Source organism: Natator depressus, chromosome 4 (assembly GCF_965152275.1).
Source record: "Natator depressus isolate rNatDep1 chromosome 4, rNatDep2.hap1, whole genome shotgun sequence".
NCBI lineage: Eukaryota > Metazoa > Chordata > Testudines > Cheloniidae > Natator > Natator depressus.
The window spans coordinates 30,776,300-30,800,418 of NC_134237.1; the positions used below are offsets into that span (position 1 = coordinate 30,776,300).

The following is a 24,119-nucleotide window of genomic DNA, read 5'->3' on the forward strand; positions in this document are numbered from 1 at the left end:
TCTTGTGACAGGGTTGGGCCAGATGGCTACAGGAGAGTAACAGAAGGCAGATATATTAGCCCCAGGCTAAGTAGGTCCCCTTTCCCTGGGTAAGGTAACAGGGAAGGTTCGAGAACAACCAGGAACCTTCGGGAGACAATTAAGACAGGCTGATTAGAACACCTGCAGCCAATCAAGAAGCTGCTAGAATCAATTAAGACAGGCTAATCAGGGCATCTGGGTTTTAAAAAGGAGCTCACTTCAGCTTGTGGTGTCCATGTGAGGAGCTGGGAGCAAAAGGCACTAGGAGCTGAGAGTGAGAACGCAGACTGTTGGAGGACTGAGGTGTACAAGCATTATCAGACACCAGGAAGAAGGTCCTATGGTGAGGATAAAGAAGGTGTTGGGAGGAGGCCCTGGGGAAGTAGCCCAGGGAATTGTAGCTGTCGCACAGCTGTTCCAGGAGGCATCTAGACAGCTGTATTCCACAGGGCCCTGGGCTGGAACCCGGAGTAGAGGGCGGGCCCGGGTTCCCCCCAAATCCTCCCAACTCCTGGTCAGACACAGGAGTCGTCGACCTGGACTGTGAATTCAGAAAAACGGCCAAGCTGAGGCCTGCCGTGAATCTCCAAGGCGAGCAAATCTGCCAATAAGCTCCAAGGCGAGCAAATCTGCCAATAAGGTAGAGCAGGAACTTTGTCACAGTCTCCACTCCCCACTTTTTTAGGTTGTCATTAAAAAACCTTCTATGCTAGAATGAGGGTGGAAATAGGGATGATGAAGAGGCCGTACACATTTCTTTATTTCTTATCCTCTGGGCTGTTACTCAAACTATTTTGGCAGTTTACAGATAATAAAAAGGAGAGAAAAGAAAATGTTTATTCTTTCAGGAAATAGTACAATTGAAAAAGAATGTAAGTTCTACTAGCACCTGACAGTGGTTTTTCTTTAGTTCTGTAAATAAAACTACTACTTGAGAATCAGAAGGTATCTTAGCTCTTGTCTTTTCTAGGAAAAAGCTGAATTCAACATATCACACATTTTAAATCATCATTATGTTTGTTATGATGGAAGGTGAACAGTTAAGGGGATTGAGGCCTCATTTCCTGGGCTATGCTGATGTGTTATTCCCTTGCAACAAGCAAAACTTGTGAGTTTTGTAGCTCGTAGATAAAGTGTGGAATATTTAAAATAATCTCATGATTTTAGGTGCTTTAGAAATACACATAAGAAAGCTAACAATTGGCATGTCTTCTTTTCTTCAGCTTTCCCCTCCTCACGTCACCAAAACACAAGAAATTGATTCAATGGCTTATACTTTTGCAGTTATTGGAGAAAGTAAAGTGTTATATAAGTGTTTAGTTCAAGATCTAAGCCTGCAGATAGTTGTCTCTACCACACCTTCACTTTTATTTTTTCATTTCTCTTAAAACCAGAATCTCTTAAGGTTTTCTCTAGCATCAGTGAACTCAAAAGAACATTCATACTAATATTTTGTATTTGCTCCTCCCTATTTTTCAGCTGAGGGAGCCTATATGTCTCTTTTCTAATGCTCTTGCTCCCCTCTGTGCCATGGTGACTTATGGAAAGAAACAAAACAAGGCTGCTAATAAGCTTCCTTGATAGCTGAAAATGAAATGCACTCTTTCAAATGGTCACTTTCAATAGAGGTATATATGTTTAAATAGTTTCTTCATGGAATCTGTTTCAGATAATAGCTTTTCCTAAGGAACCTTCTCATTTGGAATTTCATTAATTCTGCACAACTTCTCCATTGAAAACTCACTGTGAGAGAAATGCTTTAGCTTCAGGAAAGTAACAGTTTAATAGATGTATAATACTTATATTAACATGCTGATTGAAAATGATAACGCATCGAGTATAATTCATGAAGTGTATATACAAAAATGTGCTTCCCTACATATAATACTTACAAATAGCGAAGTTTGAGTGATTTGAGCTTAGGAAAAAAAAAAAAAAGAGCATGTTAGGTTTTAAGGCCAGAAGGGACCATTATGGATAATTCAGTCTGACCTCTTGCATAGCACACGCCATAGGACTTCCCTGAATTAATTCCTGTTTGAGTCCAATACCTGTGATTGAATTACAACACATCTTTTAGAAAAACATCCAATCCTGACGTAAACCTCATAATAGAGAATCCACCACAACCCTGGGTGAATTGTTTCAACAGTTAATTATTCTCACTTAAATTTTTTTGCCTTATATATAGTCTGAATTTATCTAGCTTCAACTTCCAGACCTTCCATTTTATTTCTCCTTTGTCTGCTAGATTAAATAACATCTCCATTATTAAAATTATTGTTCCCCATGTAGGTACTTATAGACGGTGAATAACCTTCTCTTTGATAAGCTACATAGATTCACCCTTTGAGTCTCTCTCACTAGAAGGCATGTTTTCCAAACCTTTAACCATTCTCGTGGCTCTCCTCTGAACCCTCTCCAATTTTTCAACATCCTTCTTGAAGTGTGGACCTCAGAACTGGACACAGTATTTCAGGAGTGGTCACAGTAGTGCGAAATACAGAATACAACTTCCTTAAAGGTTTTTCAAACTTCCCAAAGTCAGTCACAGAGACCAAATAAAGAAAGTTTTGCCCTCAAAGGAGAATTGTTAGAAAAGTTATGAACGTGTATAAACAAATGTAACATTGTAAACCAATCTGCATCCTTAATTATAAGTAAGGTTAAGATTTTGTCACGGTTATTTTTAGTAAAAGTAATGGACAGGTTGCAGGCAATAAAAAAAAAAATTCACGGGAGCTGTGACTATCACTAAAAATAACAGGGAGAGGAGAGAGGGTAGAAATGACACGGGGAGCCCCATGGAGGGGACTGACAGCCTCAGCCCCACTGCCACAGGGGCCGCGGCAGCAACACAGCCCCTGCTCCAGCTGCGGTTCGGGGGCTCCGGGCTCCGCCCCCGCCATTGACAGCTGAAGCCGAAGTACAGAAATCCAATAAAGTCACGGCCAGTAAATCCATGACCTCCATGACTAAATCATATCCTTAGTTATTACATCACCACTGGCAAATACTACAATACATTGTCTACGCAAACTTTAAACAAACGTGAACAAACTTTTCTTCAAACTTGAGAAAGGAAAGGGAACATGTTAGTCCGCTAGATCTGAAGCATACAGTATATTTACAGTCTGTTGTAGATGGAGAAAATACATAGATTTACATTTTTAAGCATATTATAGGAAAAAAAAGCCAATCTAGAAATTATCTGCATGGATATTTATTAAATGAAGTATGTTATACCTCACACATATCTTTGTTTTGAAGAAACATAGAAAGAAGATTAACAGACAGCTCTATTACTTCTTCAGTTTCTTTTGGGCAGCTTTCTTCTTGACCATTTGTAACCTTTTCATAGCGTTCAGCTGTGATTCCTGAGAAGTTGGGCCCTTTAGCGATAGTGACTGATTGCCAGAATCTGCACTTGATTTGGTGGTGCTGCTCCCACTGTTACCTGTTGTGCTACTGCTTCCATTCCCACTATTCACCTGGCTGCTGCTGCCTGGGGCGGTACTGCTAGGACTAGGAAGACCTACTTTGCTGACGTTGTCACTGCTAACTGAACGACTCAGACCCGTTTTCCCCAAGGTCAGAGGTGGAAGAGGTTTTAGTTGAACAGGGTTTGTGTTGTTGTTACTGGAAGCTATTTTTGACCCTAGTCCTGTTTTAGATGTTGTTAACCCTGACAAACCCACAGGTTTCTGGTTATTAGAGGAGGCTGCAGGTTTTCCGCTGGTACTCTGTGCTGTTGATCCCAGTTTGGCAGTTGATGGACCCGTGGAGGAGGTTTTGGCTGCAAAAGCCGCCCATCCAGTAAGGCCACTGGTTGCTGAAGAGGAAACACTGGTACTGGTTGAGTTCCCCGAAACTGCTGCTGAGGTCTAAAATCAATCAATCAATCAATCAATCCTATATTAGCAATGTTTCAACAAATAGCAGGAATGGTTATGATCAAACTTCAGTTTCAGATTCTTTACACAAAAATATCCATTAGACAATATTCTGATATTTTATCCTGGATCATCTCAGTCAAAAGCAACACAGAGAAAGGAAAGGAGACAGGTGCAGAGCCTTTGTCTTCAATGAAAATGAAGTTAATATTATCATTTCTTCCCTTTTTTCTAACCAGCGAACCGGATACCATATGGCACAATGATCTTACACTAAACTCTATAAAAGGCAGTCTATCTGAAGTAATTAAAAAGATCAACACTTGTGAAGTATAAACGAGAAAGGCAGTCCACTAGATTGTGTGTGATTCTGTTACCCGGAGCTGCTTTTAAGAAGATGAGAGATGGTCTATCACATAGTCAGACCCCAGGCAATGAAAATAATGCAGATACCAGAGTCTCTTGATCATTTTATAAAAAACAGTATTTTCCCCCAGCCCTCCTGATTCCTGTCTCCCTGTACCTGCCATGCCCCCACCACATACACACTTAAACTGTCCACAATAGTTACTGGATTTGTTTCCATTTAGTGTTTCTGTTAATGAACTACGAATAATATTCAGCACTTCTGTAGTGCTCTTCATCTTCAAATAGCTTTTAAACAGTAATTAATCTTCACAACACCTCATGAATAGTTAGCCTTTGTTTACATTTGGGGAAAACTGATACATGGATATTAAATAATTCACCCAAAGCTATTCAGTGAGTCTGAGTTAAGGTGTAGGGGTTCTCAGCTCCAATCCTCTGCTCAAACCATATTTCCCCTCCCCACAGCACATCCATGCAGTTTCTAAATGCTGAGAATTATGACTGAAATTAGGCATTGATCCTGCAATCATTTATACAAGTAACTTTTCAGATGTATAAAGTTATTCACGTGAATACTTGTTTGCATCATAGGCATCATATTATCCATATGGGCTCCCACACATGGAAAGCAGTTAAACATATGAATAACTTTATGCACGTGAATAGTTCTTCTGATTTCAGCATGCTTAGGCTCGGTCTACACCTAACACTTACATCAGCACAATTATGTTAGCCAGGGTGTGAAAAAAAACGACCCCCTAGGGAAACAGTTATGCCAATAAAATCCCCCTTGTTGACGCAGCTATGCCGACAGAAGAATGTTTCTGTCGACATGGCCAACGTCATTTGGAGAGGTGGTATTCGTACACCAGCAGCAAAACTTCTGTCAGTGTATGCTGCTACTACACTAGCTATGCTGGCATAGCCCCCCGTAAGGAAGACATTGTGACACTGGCAGACCAGGTGCCAGCTTATGCCAAGGCCACTGGGCCTCACTGAATGCTGACAGATGCCTAGCTGGAAATCAGTCTGGCTTGCCTGTGCGTTAGCATTGTTAAAATAGATATTAGAGTTACAAGAATGTGTTTAGACTTCATGAAATGCTTGTAGGATGCTACCTGTATTAATCTTAATTATAACATCTGTATCCCATGTTATAAGGTAATATTTAAGTGTTTGCTCTATAACTATAAAAATGCTTGCTAAGACTGTAAACAGAGAAGCATTACCAGGTGTGAAATAGTACAAGAGGTGTTGTCTCCTCCCCCAAAAAAGAAGGCCTATAGACACTAGTCAAACCATTGTGAGGCATCAGTGAACAAAAGACTTTGTTGATTGCTTCCCCCAACACCCATGAAGTGGGTACCCATACAAGCCCTCATCCCACCACATCTTGAATGCTGGGGGAAGGGAATAAAAATCCCTGTTAAAGAGAAATTGTGATCACTATGCTGCTTGAAATTCAGAGAGGGCAAAATTTCTAAGCAAGAGATCCCCAAGCTGATTGGTTTGGATTAGCCCTAAAGGATATATAGAGCTTGCATATTATAAGAGCTACTATTACGTTTTGGAACCTAAGACTGTATCTCATTCGTGTGTGTATGTTTACCTACTTTAACCTTGTAAATAACTCTCGTTTCTTTTTCTTAGTTAATAAATCCTTAGTTTATTACAGGACTGACTATCAGCACTCTCTTTGGTAAGAGATCTGAGGTGCAACTGACCCGGGGTAAGTGACTGGTCCTTGGGACTGGGAGTAATCTGAATATTGTTTCGATTTTTGGTGTAAAAGATCATCTATCACAAAGGCAGGCTTGCCTGGGTGGCAAGATAGATCAGACTGCCCAAGAGAACAGTCTGTGACTCCATGGTAAGGCTGTTATAGAGCTTGTGGAGTTCCCATTTGTTACTTGGCTGGTGAAATCTAACTATAGAATATACAACCAATTTGAGGTTTTGTGCCCTGCTTCTTGACAGTCTGGCCTGAAGCTGGCACCCACGCTCGTGGGCCACTCCAGACAGCTTGACTGACACAGCCTTACAGTTTCACATGCACTTAAGTGCTTTGCTGGACTGGGGTCAGAGTTTGTTAGGCTACTGAAGATATTTATTATGCTGTTGCTACGGCTTCGGGTTTATCTCTTTTTACCACCTCATGACAATCTTTAACACAGAAAAATAACCCAGAGAAGGAGAAATATGAGACATGATATAGAAGAGGAAGGGATCTCACAAATTAGATCTTACAGAAGCAACAGTATCATAAGAAGAGTCTTGCAATTGCAAATGTATGCATGTTACATAAGAATGGACAGCAATTCACATCCTTTCTATGAGCGTGAAGATTTTTTACTTTTATAGAAATGCCATTTAAAAAAAAACAAACCAGAAAAATCTAATTTTTTTTCCTCCTTATAAAATAAAAAAGTCAAGAAACTGAAAATCCACTATGTTACAGCACTACTGAATACAGACAGAATAAGGGCCTGTATTTGCATTTGGGGTTTTGATCACGTGAAAGAGCAAGATGGGGTTCTGAAAAGGGAAAAAACAGCTGTACGACATTTAAGCAAGAATGTTTCATATACGCAATAAAAGAAAAGCACCTAGAGAGAGAGTTTAATGTACAGCACCTTGACTTCTGTCCTCTTGAATGCTAGGAAAGTTGTTGGTGTATCCAGCTTGAGCTTAATTTCAGGTTTCTTCACTAATGGATCTTTCACAGTTGGTGCTACTGAAACTACTGCAGGAGCTGGTTTCTGAGGTGGTTTCTGAGTCTTTTGAGCCTGCATAAATAATAATTAAACTCAAATTAGTTATGTTTCTGTACTAACGACGAAGATTTCATCAGAGTGACAATAGAAAACATGAGCATTATGAGATCACAACATTAGCCCTTCGAATACTATCTTAGATGAGATCTGGAAATTAAGCATTTAGATAACAGGTCAGGTGGAAACACAACTTGGATTTGTAGGGAGGTTTCCAGCTGACAGGTAGGTGGGATTGAGTCACATAAAAGGGGAAGATTCCAGCAGCTAAAAGGCATGGGTGTGACCATATATTTGAGTGGGTAAACATAGGTGGGAGGAGGAGTCAGGAGTTAGGCCTGATGGAGGAGTGTAGGGAACTGGTGGATGGAGGGACAGGGAAGGAAAATATTGGGAAAGGTTACGGTTAGAAACCAGCTTCTGGGAAGCAGATTGCAGGGCTCTTTTCAGAGAAAGCTGGTTAGGTGGCAGCATTTATGCTGAGAAAGCAAAAGGAAACTGTGGCCTGCAAAGGGAATGCTGACGTATGGCAGTTTGACGGGGAGGTGAGTGTGACGCTCTGTACCTCGGCGGAACACACTACACCCCCATGTTCATCTTTATAAAATGATTGTGTGGTTGGTATCCAATGCAAAGTTTGTCATGTTGGGTGTCTTCAGAAGGCTCACGATGCACTGAGCATGGTTGTTATAGTGATGCTATAGTAATTGTTACAGTAATGTTATAGTAAGGTTATAGGTTATAATTTCATGTATATAGTTAATGAGGCTGAAAATGTACCCTCATGGCTTAAAGCAAGCCCAGGCAAAAACTCTCCAAGAACAGAGAGACAGTTCACACCTTATCAGGGCATGTATGGAACAAATCCAGTCCAGCCTCACAGGAAAAAAGGACACTGGCCTAGGCAACAACAAAAGGATCTGTTAGACTCTCGAGTGAGTCACCCCCCCTTCTTTTGGTCAGTTTGGAACTGCAATGAGGTAATGCTCACCTGCCTCTGAAAGGGGGAGGGGCAAAGCCAAGAGGGAAGAAAGAACATGATAAAAGAGAGAGACTTTGCCATGCTCTTCCTCTCTCTCCACCTACAACTACAGACACCACACCAAGTGACTGAAGTGCTGATCAAAGGGGAGAGCATGGCTGAAGAGCAACCAGCGGCCTGTGGTGAGAAGCATCTAAATTTGTAAGCATTGAAAGTGTTAAGATCAGCTTAGAATGCGTTTTACTTTTATTTCATTTGACCAAATCTGACTTGTTATGCTTTAACTTATAATCACTTAAAATTTATCTTTGTAGTTAATAAATGTTTGTTTATTCTATCTGAAGCAGTGCATTTGGCTTGAAGCGTGTCTGAAACTCCCCTTGGGATAACAAGCCTGGTGCATATCAATTTCTTTGTTAAACTGACAAACTCATATAAACTTGCAGCATCCAGTGGGCATAACTGGACACTGCAAGATGGAGGTTCCTAGGGTTGTGTCCAGAACCTAAGATATTGGCTCGTGTCATTTGGTTGCACAATCCAAGGAGCAGCTTACATGCCAGAGGCCATGTGTAAACAGCTCAGGAATAGGGGTTCTCACAGCAGAACAGGGTAAGGCTGGCTCCCAGAGTCAAGGATTGGACTGATCTAGCAGACTACCAGTCCAGATAACACCAGAGGGGAACATCACAGTGAGCGTGAAATATTTATAGCTGTGGATGAGTATGGTACTTCAGTGCAATTTACTGAGCACAAGAAAGCAGTCCTGAGTTCAAAGGACTGAAGATAATCAAAGTACTAAAACAACTACTGAAATCAATTAATAACTTTCATTGGCTATAGCAAAAACATTTTAAATGAGATTTTCCTAATAGAAAGGTCATTTCAACAGGTAACATTTTGCCGGGTTATCACAAAATAGCTTCAAAATTTAACAAAATTTCTTCTGTATAATGTCTCAGTTTTAAAAGGTCTCAGAATTAAAGATGAATGGACTAATGATTTATGTTTAGTGAAAATAAAAATGTTTTCTTACTCTAGTGATAACATAAAAGTAAGTTATCTTCAGCTTTTGTAAATTGTTTCTAATAGCAAAAGACACTTTTTACCAACAGATTTTGACTCATTATGAAACTCAGAAGTCAACAGCCTGCTTACTAAAGAAATTAACACACAGCTCAATGAAAATAATGGGTCTCATCATCAACTTCAACAGAAATTGAGGTCACTCATTGCTGAACAAGACCTGGCCCAAAATGTGTAGACCTTTGTTAGAGAAATGTTAAGTTCCAGAGGAGCAATTCATTCAGGCCCTAAATTTGAGAAGAAAATGACAAATATGAGACTATTTAGTAGATCGGTATAATAACTAGATGCTAAATGAAATAAGCCTAATTATTTGTTCCATTGCCTACCAGTGAGGAAGAAATAAACTTGTTTGATCGTGCCTGACTTTTAATTCTGTGATTTATTTTATTTTGTTAATAGGAACATTACTGAATGTTCTTTGAGACTACAGTTAAAATAACCAGAGCAGCAGCAAAAGGAAATGCAGCTGTGAAAAATGATTCTCCAACATCTTCTAAAAGTTTCTGCAAATCCTGTTTTAAAACAGCCCAAATGAATTGCTGTCTCCAAATACTACTCATGTTAGACAAAAAGCTGACTCTTACCATTCTCTTCATCTGCCTGGTACAGCGGGCACAATACCATACAAGGCGAGGATCATTGACTTCTTTGTCTGTCACCTGAGGTTTATGACAATCCTGGTGGTAGAGATTATGGCACTCCTGACACTCTACTAACTGATTTCCAGAAGTAACTGTCATTTGCCTGCAGAACAAACAGTTGAGAACAGGTTACTGAATAAAGCACTTTAAGGTTATATAGTCATTGTAATCGTTGCAAGGCTTAATATAAAAAATTAGAAATATTCTTACGCTACGGATACGCTTTCTATTCTTGGCAAAATGAAAAAGATCCCTTTTCTACTGTATGAGTTCTTCCCAATAACTGTCTTGCAAACTTTTTGTTGCTTTAAAGTAGATTCTAAAGAAAATCTAAGAATTTTAGATTATTATTATAAACACATCTACAAGTCACCTGTAAAGGAAAAAAGTCATTTGGTTTGTTCCCTTATGATGTATAAAGCTCTGAAAAATGTTCTATTACTATTACTAGTACTATTACTATAGTATCTGAGTGCCTAGGGAACAATATTGCTGTAAGATGTTGAATTGTATTGCTCAACAACAAATAGTGTCTCAATGACAACCATTCTTATACTCCTGGGGGAATTCTGTGCCACTGTGCCCGTGAAGAATCCATGTGCTATTCAGAATTCCCCTCTCCCCCCAGAAAATACATTCTGCCAGAAAGGAGTTGCAGTTACTCCTTTCAGCCACAAAGGGCTGCTGTGGCACCAGAACAGAGAGCCGCCACTCCCGGACAGGAACAGCCCCAGCAGCAGATATAGAAGAGAAAGAGGCTGCCTTCCTCACAGCACCCTGCCCGTGGGGCCTGGTCAGGAGGCACAGAATATGGGGGGATGGACAGCATGGGGCACGTGGGACTGCTGGGGGTGTGTGTGTCAGACTGGGAATCAGAAGGGCTAGTGTGGGGGACAGACTGGGGTGGGGGCTGGATGGGAGTGGGGGTGCAGGGACACATGAGGAGAGGGAAGTGGCTGAGTGGGGGTGCAAGGACACAGGGGATGGGGGTTGCAGGGACACATAGGGATGGGGCAAATGTGCCTGACTGAATGAGAGAGCATGGCGGAGGCTCCCTAACAATCCCTCCCCCTCCCCCAAAATCTGTTCCATACTTCTCCCACCCACACTCAATAACCCTCCAAGTTTACACCCAGGCTCCTTCCCAGCAATTACTTCCCTCTCGCTCAGCTCCTCTGTTATCCTCGACTTCTCTGCTTCTGAGGGAGGTTGAAAATAGGTTTCTGTATTGTAGTTTCAATGAATTATTACTCAGAGTTATGTATTAGTATGCCTAGTAAGGAATCTATTTGTCACAAAACATTTCCTGCATCTTTTTTGTTGTCTGTATTGTTACAGACATAGTTGCTGACAGGTATTCTGAAATAAATTAAACTGGCGTGATTATATTGTGCTATTTTGACAAACGAAATATAACAGAATTTTAAAATAGTGTGTGTGGAATTTTAATTTTTTTGCATGGAATTCCCCCGGGACTAATTCTTTTAGTTAAAGGATTCAAAAAAACAGGATGCAAGTAGCACACTTCTTTGTGGAACTTTTAGTAACCATCCTTCGCTCCCCATCACAGACAGATATTAGAAACATAACATAATACCAACATCATAGAGAGATGGAACAGAAAGGATTAGCTATGCAGTTCTGCCTTGAAACAAACATGTAAGCTGGTGATGAGGACTTAGTTTTGTGTGGGCCTCTGCTGAAAAGAATCACATTGTGTATGTGACAAATTAGTGACGTACACATGACTGGAAGTATATCTGTGAAATAGCCAAATTGCATTTTCCTAATGATTTCTTCTTTCAGATGACAAATCAGGCTATTTAATTGCTAAGCTGCTTTTGCTCATCTCCCTGAGGAGCAGGTACCTAGGTAACCATGGAAACTCTATTTGAGGATGGGTGGGGAAACATAGTACTTTATTTCTTTATATAACAAGGAAATGAAATCAGAAGATGTTGTCAATATAGCTGTAAGAACAATTTTTGAAAAATATCTTTTTTTTTTAACTAGGCTATTTAAAAACAAAGGAGGAGATGTTTCAGAAATTCTGGAGCACATTATTTAAATTCAGGATATTTCAGAAGCCATTTGATTCTTGAAAAATAGATTGGGTCAGAACAAAGCATCTCAGTTTCAACTGCATGTGACAAGGGAACAGACTAATCTCCATATTTTAAAACTATAAAGGATAATTTTGGATGGATTACAAAAAAATAAACTTTTCATGCCAAGAAAAGTCAAAGCCAGACTTACTTTAAGCTAGTCTTTAAATCAAGAGACAGCCTGAATGGTCTTCTATCTTTTAAAAATGAAGACAAAATTAATTTATTCATTACAGTTTAGAAGGCTGTTCTTGCAAAGAGAATGCAGATTTTTCCTAAATGCTCTCTCTTTGACAGGACTTCAATGTCACCTGCAAGTCACACACAACATTTTCCTTTATAATATTTTTACTTTTGATTCTTTAAGGTTCCCATAACTAGTGACTTGTGTTTTTTCCTTAAAGATCTGTATGCAGAAGGGATGGCCAGGAATTAGAGGGAGGGGATTTTTTACCTCCCACCCTCCCATCCTGACATTAAAAAAAAAAAAAAAAAAAAAAGAACAGAAAAGAAAAGAAAATGGGGGTCACTCTGGAATTTCTACTTGCACTCCTATAATTAGCAAAGCTGCACTCAGATCCCACTCTATAATAGTGCAAAAAGTGAATAAGCAATCTCACTGTTAGTGTAGGTTTCAGGGAGTTAGAACACTTCCATTCTAATGCTGGCTCTGCAGTGACTTGCTCTGTGTCATTGAGCAAGTCACTTCATTTCTGTGCACTTCAGATTCCCTATGTGTAAAATGGAAATAATACAGATAGCAGTACAGATAAACTGGCAAGTGACTGTCTTTTTGTTCTGTGTTTGTACACTGCCTCACACAACTGGGTCTTTGCCAGGACTGGGGTGCCTCAGTGCTATTGCAATGCATGTAAGTCATAATAATAATATTTGGGCTCTCCTTTTCTTCATAATTCAGTTTAGATAAGTGTTTCACATTTGGATATGAAGATTTCATAAGCAGTTAGCCAAATATTATGAAATTTCACTTTCAAAACACTGTACATATTTGCTTTATTTTACAGAAGAATTCGACAACTCATTGTTAAAATGCTGTGTTTAACATTGACACTTTTTTTTAGGTTTTTAGGAGTGTCTAAACCATATCTGTTTACAGTATTCAGTATTTCTGCTCAGATTAAACAAAAAAGCACCAATGTTGAAACATGAGTTAATACTGGAAATCCCAGCCCTAGCAACTGAAGCCTCACTCAGTAAGCCTTAAATAAAATAAACAAACTTTCTAATTCAAGACTATAGCAGGACATAACCAATGAGTGTCTTTGAGTAGTACTGAGGAAGCAAGGACAGGTAAATAAAACATCTGACAGAGTAAGAACACGTCTTACATAGTTGTAATAAAACTAATAAACAGCATCGTATCTGCTGTCTTAAAATATGGTTGGGATGTTGTGCACAGGACTGTATTCTAAGTTGCCCCAGGTAAAAAAAAAGTTCAACTCTGACTATTAAATACAATTTTTATAAAGGTAAGCAAAAATTGAAGATAGAAAGATTGGTCCAAACTGTATTGGTTTTGTTAAAAGAACTGGGATAAAGTTGTGACAGATATGGCAGCTTCTTGCAATTTTCTTGAAAAATCTTATTGAATTCAGTTTAAGTATCTTTGGAGTCCGTTGTACTAAATGGAAAGTTTAAGTGTTAAGTGGATTTCTTGGGAAATACCTAGCGGGAAGTTAATGTAAATTCCCCACCTCTAGTTATGCAAAAAATCTGATTTTTGAAGCTATGCTCTGAGCAGAGGGCTTCTGTCTGCCAATTATCTGTGCCCAGAGACTGGTGAATAAAGGCTGAGGCTATGGCTACACTACAGAGCTTGCAGCTGTGTCACTGTAGCGCTGCTAGTGCAGTAGCCCTAAGCCGACAGGAGAGACCTCCCCGCTGACATAGCGCTGTCCACACTGGTGCTTATGTCAGTGTAACTTACATTGCTCACACCCTTATTCACACCTCTGAGTGACACAATTTATACCGACATAAGGTGTAGTGTGTACGTAGCCTGAGCTGTACAAAGAAACAGCTGAAGTGGCCAGTCTTTGTTCTAGTTCTGAATCTGAGACAGTTATAGACTTGTAACTATGGTGAAACCCAGTTGTGGGTTTTGAAGGACTGACGCCACTCACTGCCTGAGGTTGGATTTGGGGGTGACCTCTAGTTAGCTCTTTAGCATGCATGTGGTTTCTTTTATGGTTTTTAATATGTTTTCTCTGTAATGCTTTCACCTTAAGAATAATGTGCTTGCTTAGAAAGAGCTGTGTGGTAACTTGTAACTGCTGGCAATTACACTGGGCATAGCCTTCGCAGAGAGAACTAAACGCAGCTGGTGGCCTTTTAGGCAGTCTGGCTTGCTGGGGATATCACAGTGTAAATAAGGGAACTCAAGTCTCTGCCGAAGAGAGATGATGGCTGAGGAGCCAGGAGCCTAGAGTGGGTGCTTTGGGTGGACCATGAGTGGGGGGAATATAGGTATAGTTACCTGAAATGGTGACAAAAGAGTATTCAAGGCTCCTGGAAAAGTCATGAGTTGGAATACCAATAAATTGAAAAAGAAATGTGAAGAAATGTTTATAGCTGAATTCACCAAAACGTATTTTGACTGCTTATTTTAAGGAAATGAGATTGTCATGCCTTTTTGGACAATGTTTATTTGAGGGTCACTTAAAGGGACAGGTGGAGTGGAAGAAAAAAATCTTTACCTTCATGGATACTGCCCTCCCCACTATCTCGTGGGAATCCACCGTAACACTGTTGGACCTTCATCATCCTGATCCTGAAATATGTTCTGATCAGGATGAGCCAGAGAGGGGGAACCAGATGACTTCAACACCTCCAATGGCTCCAACTAAATCCTGGATAATCACCTGAACCTTGGGTTTCTGCTTTCACTGCCTCTCTAGTGTGTCATTCCCCCCACCCCCAAATCTCATTTCTCCTCTTCTTTCTCTCTCATCTGTTTAATAAGGATCTGCCTTACATGGCCAAGGGAGCTCCATCTTTTGCAACAGAGCTATAAACCTGTAACCAAAAAGGCTAGCTAAAAGCAATGCGTTAACAAGCCTGACAATGGTAAAAGTTTGCCAAGTCATGGAGTGGCTAAAAAAAAACATATGCTGGGCTTGTGCTTCTCCAGCAGCAAGGCTGCAAGCGAAAATCAGATCCACAGACTGTTGGCTGTTCTATTATCTCTTCTTTTGTGCATGTCTTTTGTCTTAAAAGAAATGGGATTTGACTTCATGGACAACAGCAGCAGCAACAGCTCAAGACCATCTAAACTCATCTTTTCTCTTTTCCCTTCAAAAGGACAGTTAACACCATCGTTAATACCATCTAAAAAGTCTGTCAAGTTGGGGTAAAAGACTCTATTCAGCTAAAAGGGAATAAGGTAAATTGTTAAAATGAAAGCTTTACTTAATACTTTGCATTTCAAATGCGTTAACCGTTTTTCCTTCTTTTTCTGTGTCTTTAATAAAAGATTAAAAAGACTTTCTCCCATTTATAACAATCATCAGAAAAGTCTGCAATAACTTGACATGAAAATTAAAACCACAATTAACTGTTTGAAGTTGTAACTGCAACAACTTATCCATTGTTGGACCCGAGATACTCCTTAATTAACATAGCAAGAGCCTGAAAAGTGACTGAGTAAGTAAGTAAATAAATAAGATAAATTTTCTTATTCAACAACTTTGATCCCTGTGTGAGTGTGTATTCACAAAATACGTGCTTGCTACTTTTCCCTTCTACCAGCACTGCAAAGCTGGTATGTCACAAACAGAACTGTCAATTAAGTTCCAATTTCAAAGTCATTATTAATAGTGAAGATGTATGAGTCAGACAAACCTATCTTGACGCATGCATTCCAAGATAAATTTTCAGGGCTGGCCATTCAAAAACCAAACCAAAAACCAAACCATTTTTACTTGTAAACCAATTGAAAATCATTTGGGAAACATGGAAAAACAAACATAGAATGTTATCAATGTCACTTTAAAAAAACACTTCAGAATAGACCCTAACTTGAAGTGCACTGCTCACAGGTAGTGATTAACTGTAAAGTTTGGCTACCAATAATTAAAATGAATACTTGTGCTATATTTGTATACTGGCTACTTAAGATGTTCAATGATTCTCCCCCTCCCCGTAAGATGTACAGAAGTCTTATAATTAGCAAAACATTGTTATGGTAAATAATTTCTCCAAAGACTTGATATTTGACTTACTGTGACTTAGATATTTTTCTTCTTAAAGGCCTCGCATTTTAGAAAAGCATCTTTATTCAGGAAGCCACTTAAGCATATGATTAATTTGAAGCATGTGCTTAAGTGCTTTCTACAATCAGGTCTAAGATTATTTATAAAATAAAAAACACCCTGGTCTAATTTGATATGGAGACACTGAGACGACAAATATAATTTGTCATTTTCACAGAAGAACATATTAGAAGGAGTTGTGTGTCTGACAAAGCATGAGTCACTTACCGACAAACAACGCAAGCTAAGCCCATTTCCATGGCAAAATCATCAGCACTGGTTTCATCAAAACTAGATAGATCAGGCATGGTTAAATCCTTGCTAGTCTGGACTGTGATCGGGGAAGAACGAGCCTCTTGCTTCTCTAGTCTGGGTTTCTTTGGAACATCAACTCCTTCACCAATTTCTACTTTCATCTATTAAACACCACACATGGAGATGGTGAAAATGTGAAAAGTTAGTGGTTAGTTGTTATCTAAGCAACTAACTGGCATAATTAATTACAAATACAAGTAGGTAAATTATGTACTGTGGATCTGCACAATACATCTGGCACTTTTTCCTAGAGATAGAAATACATTCCCACCAAAACATTTGTGAACTAAAAGCGTAGAAAAGTCATCAGCTGTACGACTCACAATGGTTTGTAAAAGATTCAGTGGTCTTGAGAGAGAGAGAGTGGGGGAGATAACAGTTTAGCATATTTTTATTGATTCTTCTCCTCTCAATAAAAAGTAGTATATAAAGACATTTGGGAAAAGTTATGATAAATCCTCTGTTGTACTGTCTGGCCCGTGCTAACTTATGATCCTATGGAGCGAAAGGTGACATGCTGCAGATGCAACTAAAATGAGTCAGATTAACGAAGTTCTGCATGAACAATTTGGTTTTGGCTGAATAATAATTTTAAATTCAAGCACAAATGGAGCTCTTTTAGTCCACAATTATTTCACGATTAGAACCAAAATTGGCCTTACTTTATCAGCAGTCCTCTTTTCTGTTTCTTTTTTCACCTTTTCTGTTGTGATGGGCTTGCCATTATTGTTGCCTGAAGGCAGACTGGACGAAGCTTTAGGCTCCTGCTTACTGGAAATCGGCTTGGTAATAGACACTTTGGGTTGCTCTACTTCCTAAATAAATGAAAAAAATGCTGATAAAAAACATAACACATAAGACACTTGCTACTTTGCAACTGCTTAGGTCACAAATCTAGGTAAGCATTACATTTTCTATATACTCATTTAAAAAATGGCACAACATTGCATAACCAGTCGTGTAACAAGTGTTTCAATTTTTTTTTATCTTCACAGAGGTAAATATTACTGGGATCTAGAACAACATTAACCAGTCAAATCACATAAGCGTACCTTGGCCCTCTGCAGTGAATTCTAACCCACCTCCATCTCCTCTTACTAGTCACCTTTTCAGAGAGAGGTTTGTTTATTTTTCTGGATCCCTAAGTGCATCTTCCCTTTGGAACACTAATATCAAAGGTAAAACTTTCATACTTCCAAAATTCACAGCCACAACGAGCAGACATTTTCAGATAGTTCTGATGACAAAATTCAATCTACGTAACCATATATAAATTGACTTCTGGTGTCAGTGAACATCAATATTTCATTCCTTCTGGGAGGAAAATATTGACCTTTGCTTAATCTTGGTCAATATTTACCTCTTGGGTCAATAAATCTTGATATGCATCTCAACACAAGTCAATAGCTGCTTATTTGTGTCAGTGATAGATAATAATCAGGTCAATTTTGAACATAAGTGATTAAATTAGTCCCCAAAGCCATAGCAATATATGTGAAAATCAGAGACGGAGCAAGGTGCCATGACTGAAATCTCAGTTCCTTTGGGAACAAGAAACCACAACTGGGCACTTAACGCAGGTTATCCATTTGGCAGTGGAAAGCAGTATCAATAGGTTACTGGTGGGGTCCCTTTAATGTAATATTCTCCATCTTAAATATTCTAGTTAGTGTGTTTTTAGTGTTTGGTACTTGTTAGCTTAATGCCCTACTGGAAGAAGCTCACACACTACAGTGATGAGCACGATATAAGAACCTATACAGAACAGAACATGACACACAATTTTTTTCCATTTGTCATGTGTGCTAGTTGTTTTGGTTCTGCAAATCATTTTGGCTTTAAAACGTGCCCTTCAACTTTTTTTTTTCTCTTCTTGCCGCATACAGATTAATCAACAGAATGTTCAGAAAACTGATGTGGTTTTACCATTATCTGGCTACATTGCTTAAGATTTATGCTCAGCAACAATAATTAACCTGCATTTTTATGAGCTTTTAGTTCTAATTTTGATTCAGGATGGATGAGCAACATGATTCAGAAGTAACAGACATACCACCACCAAAGCCAGGATAAAAGTATTCAGAAAGCACCAGGTTACAAAGAGCCCCTCCCACCTTAACAAGGAACAGCTCTCTTCCAGGACCAGACACTGTGCCACTGAAGTCAATACAAAGTTTTCCTCTAACTTCAATGGCACCAGGAACAAATGCATAAAGGTCAGTGATCAAGTAATAACATAGCTACTCCGCAAGTCTGTTTTTCCCCCCTTTCTGGCTCTCATAGTTCTTCAGCTATAAAACTTGAAGCAGGAATAGCTGGAGCTTTAATACTGCATATAAAAATGACCTACGTGTTCTATTCATGTGAATACCTTTTGTGAAGGACGATAGCTTGAATCAATTCCTCTGGCCAAAGACTCATCAAGCAGAGCTTTTAGCTTTTCAGCAGAATCTTTACTCTTTGAATGCAGGAAGCCCAGGGCTTTCAAAAAGATGGGATCAAGTTCCAGGTTCACTGTAGCAGCCATAGTAGCTTCTTTGAAAGGAAATGAAAAAGAAGACATTGAACTTTATTCATATGGAGTACAACTCAAATAACACAAGAGCTAATAATCTCAAAGAAAACTCTTTTCGGGAGAAGAAATGGGCACATTATTTATCACGAGTTCTAGGCATAGATATGAATTTAAAAAACAAAACAGATAAACACAGCCACAAAAGCCAACTACCACCTCCATTAGGAGACAATGACAGAGTAGCGGCATCTTATCCCACAGCTGAAGTAATGTCAGATTCTGAATTTGGCAAACAAAGTCAGAAAACAAAATGTACTGTATTTATGAGAATGCAACATGTATTTCAGAATATTGTTATTCAGAACATGAGCAAAATTCAAGTGTAATAAATTAAAAATGAGTGACAGCTTCAAGAAGGGAAACCAATAGGTTGTAAATTTCCTCCTTATATCATAAAATACTGTACTAAACTTTCATTGCGTGCACACTGCCTTTCATCTGGTTGCTCACTAACACCAATGTACATTTGGAAAAACAATTTTCTTTGCAGACACAATTTCACTTTTTGAACTTTTCAGAACAATAGCTACTCATTATAATACCTAGAACAGTTACTTCACAATTTTTGGTTTACAAAATGACAAAATCTAGATGTCAATTGCTTAATTTTAACTTACAAAGCAAGGAAATTAAGTATCCAGGCAATTATTTGTCCAAGTTCCTTTGTGATTACTGATCGCATTTTATGACAAGTAAAAATTATCTAGGGTTTGAGATGCCACAATATACAATGAGGTGAAGTGAGGGAAAGGGACAGAATTCATTTTAAAACATCTTTTCTTGATAGCAGCAATTTTTTTCCACATCTGAGTTTTCTCCACTTAGTTAAGCTACATAACTAATTCTTTCTACCTAGATAAGCAAGGAGCTGTCAGTCTCAGCAACATAAATTCCAGGAAAGGGCAATTACATAAGAGATCCTCCTTACAAAAGAAGAAATTCTCCCAAATCAGCAATATATCTTTATTATTTCAGTTTAAGGAAAGCTACAGCAAATAATGGCTTCTGGTCTTTTCCAAAAAGCATGAGATGTAAGTATTCTTAATTTCTTTTATCATCATGCCACATTTATTGGGATTTCTTATTTCCAATCCTGTAATTTAGAAAACTCTTTTAAAGGAGCTTTCATGCCACTCTCCTAAAAAGCACAGCTTGGACATGTACTCTGGTTCCAGCTTGCAAAGTCTTGCCTGACTGAATTTTTTTTTATGTTAAGCACAGTGAAAATAGTGAACTTTAACCTCTCTGGACAATCCACTAGCAGTGGCAAGCTGCTCCATCATTGCTTGCCTGGAAGTCTCCAGGAGTCTTTATTTCATGCTGGGCTTTCACAAGACACTAGAGAATCACTTTACCAAGATCATCAAGGAGTTCAGCATATAATAGACTTCATAAGGATTTTATCAATGGACCCAGCAGAGAGCTAAGAATTCTATTCAGAACCTTTTCTCTGTTCCTTAATCTTTGCTTCTTGTCAAATCATATCTCAGTGGCCACAGAACTTCTACTAGTATCTCCTAAACACCAGTAACTCTGGTTTTGTACTGATCAAGCAAAGACTACAGTGTAAGCCCATCTCAGGGCAACTCAGTTTCACTCTGATGTCTATAAAAATGAAATTCAATGCACGTGGAAAGTGGTTATCCTCCTCTCTCATACATCCACCTATTGTAACTGCTCAGGCCACTCTTGTGATCTGTATTACCTGCTCTTCTTCTTTGTTCAGTATTTACAGTCTGTGTTTCAGTAGCATACACTGTATCTCTAGGTCTCTCTTAAATCCACAAAGATATAAAGTATGCAGGATAACAGAACCCTTATCACAGATATTGGAATAATGCACTGCTTGAGGAACTTGAAGTTCCTTTCTTATGAGTTTTCCTGTTTACAAGTCTCCATATAACATACTGACATAGTCAGACCAGATACTAGTAACCAGCCAAACTCAGGATGCCATCAGGCTAAATGTGATTTCTTGAATTAAAAGAACTCTGAGAAAATGACTATAAGCAATGTTGAGTCCAACAGCAAAAGGACAATTTTGTTTTCTAACAGGTAACAGTTTGTAGATCTAATTCTAACTTCAGCTTTTAAGAACTCTACTGTTAAGGAATTGTTAAAAAAAGAGCACAGTTTATATTCAATCCTTTGATCTGCATACCATGGCTTTCTATCTCTCTTCTAATCTCAAGGTTAATATCATCATAATGCTGCATGCCAGTATTGTCACAGTTAAGAATTTGTCTGTCTCTACTATAATCTCCCATTTTCAGGGGTTTTATAAGGCTATTTAAAATGTGCAGCAGGCTGAAACTTGGAAATGAATTTTAAATTTAAAAAGATCTATTTTGTTGCTTTTTAAGATAAAGAAAGTGGGAAAATTTATTTACCAGAGCGAGATGCTCATATGCTAACTTAAAAATGGATGTGATCCGCAAAAATAAGGTTGATGATCTGCTCTCCTTCCATGCACAGCTCTCTGATTGGAACACAATAACATAGGGAGTTTTATACTGGCCAATTGTCTGTCTGGTCCAGCATCTTGCCATTTACAGTGGCCAATACTACAAACATTACAGTAATGAAAGGAAGGATGATCCAGTGGTTAGGTCACTAGACTGGGGCTTGGCAGACTGGGGTTCAATTTCCCGCTCTGTCACAGAGTGCCTTGCGCCAATCACTTAGTCACTCTGTGCCTCAGTTCCCTATCTGTACAATGGGGATAACAATATTTCCATACTGCACAGCTCTGAGGAGAAATAAAGTCAGTGAAGCACTAAAATACTATGGTAATGTGGGTGATATAAGTAGTATCTTAGATAATATGCAAGAAACCCATAATGGACAATTATAAAATAACCTCCCACTATGGGAGGTTTCTTAACTGCTGTCAGTGGTTGGCTGAGTAAGGCCTGAGAGCTTATACAAAAAACCCTCCACTCCATATAGTGAAAACAAGGATATTCTCATTCATATGTATGTCTAATACTCCTTTGAAGCCTATAAACCTCCTGGCCTCAATGGTATCTTGTGGCAATGAGTTCCACACTAATTATGTACTACATGCAAAAAGTATTTGCTTTTATCATTTTAAATTTATTGTTTTTCAGTTTAAAGGTCCTCTTGTTCTTATATTATTGAAAAGGCTAAACAGAAGCACCAACTTTACTGTTCATATTCTATTCATTATTTGTATATCCCTTTTATGGCTCTTCTTATTCATCTCCTCTCTCATGTCTCTTCACATGGAAGTCTCGCCACTCCTCTAATTATTTGCATCACCTGTTGCTGAACTCCTATTTATGTATACCTTTTTTGAGATAGGGTGCCAGAACTGAACACAATATTCTGAGAAATGGCACACCACTGATTTATATGACAGTATTATAACAGTGCAGTATAATCAATCCCATTCTTTATAAAACCTAACATTGCTTACTATTTTGACTACCACTAATTATCAAGAAGCCTTTTTTCATTTACGATAGCAACCTAGGTTGTCTTCAGAAAGAGCAACTGAGGGTACGTCTACAGTATGAAATTATATTGAAATTATTCTATTCGGATTTTCGGAAGCGATTTTATACATTCGGTCTTGTGTGTCCCCACTCAAGCGTGTGAATTCGGCAGAGTGCGCCCACAGTACTGAGGCTAGCATTGAATGTCGGAGCGCTGCACTGTGGGTAGCTATCCCAGAGTCCCCACCGCCCATTGGCATTCTGGGTTAAGCTCCCAGTGCATGATGGGGGAAAAACATTCTCGCAAGTGTTTCTGGGTGTGTGTTGTCAGTCGCTCCTCCCGCCGTGAAAGCTACGGCAGACAATCGTTTCACGCCTTTTTGGCGTGCAGATGCCATACTGCTTTCAGCAGACAGTGCAGTACGGTGCACCGCTTCTCTCCTGGTACTATGAATCCACCTCGCATTTCCTCTCATCTTTCCACGTAATCTCTATAAGTATCTACTCTTTCTCTGCCTCATCGACCGCTTCCGCTGCCAACTCTGCTCGGCCATCATGAACCGAGCAGCACAGCTTCCGCCGCCAACTCTGCTCTCTCGGTCTTGCCGCGCTACCAAGACTCTCCATGTTGTCTGTCCTGGGCTCCCGCCTCCGTGAAAGCTACAGAAGACAACTGTTTCCTGCTTTTTTTTCGGCTATTGTGAACCGAACAGCACCTCTTCCACTGCCACTCTGCTCTCCTACGTTTTGAGCCCTTTTTCCATAGTGTGGCAACCATGGAGCCCGCTCAGATCTCCACCGCAGTTCTGAACATTGTAAATACCTCGCGCATTATCCAGCAGTATGTGCAGTACCTGCAAAACCAGGCGAGGAAGCGACGACAGCGCGATTATGATAGTGGTGAGGACATGGACACAGACATTCCTAGAAGCACGGCATGTGGCAATTGGGAGATCATGGTGGCTTTGAGCCAAGTTCATGCCGTGGAACGCCGATTCTGGGCCCGGGAAACAAGCACAGACTGGTGGGACCGCATAGTGTTGCAGGTACGGGATGATTCCCAGTGGCTGTGAAACTTTCGTATGCGTAGGGCCACTTTCATGGAACTTTGTGACTTGCTGTCCCCTGCCCTGAAGTGCAAAGACACCAAAATGAGAGCAGCCCTCACAGTCGAGAAGCGAATGGCCATAGCCCTTTGGAAGCTTATAACGCCTGACAGCTACCAGTCAGTCGGGAATCAGTTTGGAGTGTGCAAATCTACTGTGGGGGCTGCTGTGCTGCAAGTAGCCAACGCAATCATTGACCAGCTGCTATCAAGGGTAGTGACTTTGGGAAATGTGCAGACCATTGTGGATGGCTTTAATGCGCTGGGGTTCCCTAGCTGCGGTGGGGTGATAGATGTAACGCATATCCCTATCTTGGCCCCGGAACACTGGGGCGGCCAGTACATAAACCGCAAGGGGTACTTTTCCATAGTGCTGCAAGCACTGGTGGATCACAAGGGACGTTTCACCGACATCAACGTGGGATGGTCGGGAAAGGTGCATGACACAAGTTCAGGAACTCTGGTCTGTTTGAACAACTGCAGGAAGGGACTTACTTCCCAGACCAGAAAATTACTGTTGGGGA

General features: G+C 39.6%; 1 protein-coding gene across 1 annotated transcript in view; it reads right to left on the reverse strand.

The window, feature by feature from the left end:
* Positions 1-211: 211 nt before the first annotated feature.
* INTS12 (integrator complex subunit 12) overlaps positions 212-24,119 on the reverse strand; it is a 32,073-nt gene continuing 8,165 nt past the window's right edge. The window contains exons 2-7 of the mRNA XM_074950709.1: positions 18,829-18,992; positions 17,120-17,272; positions 16,371-16,558; positions 9,710-9,869; positions 6,917-7,069; positions 212-3,905 (exon numbers count right to left, since the gene is read on the reverse strand). Of these exons, the coding sequence (XP_074806810.1) occupies positions 3,324-3,905; positions 6,917-7,069; positions 9,710-9,869; positions 16,371-16,558; positions 17,120-17,272; positions 18,829-18,984 (1,392 nt within the window). The 5' untranslated portion in view covers positions 18,985-18,992 and the 3' untranslated portion in view covers positions 212-3,323. The remainder of the gene's footprint in view (positions 3,906-6,916; positions 7,070-9,709; positions 9,870-16,370; positions 16,559-17,119; positions 17,273-18,828; positions 18,993-24,119) is intronic.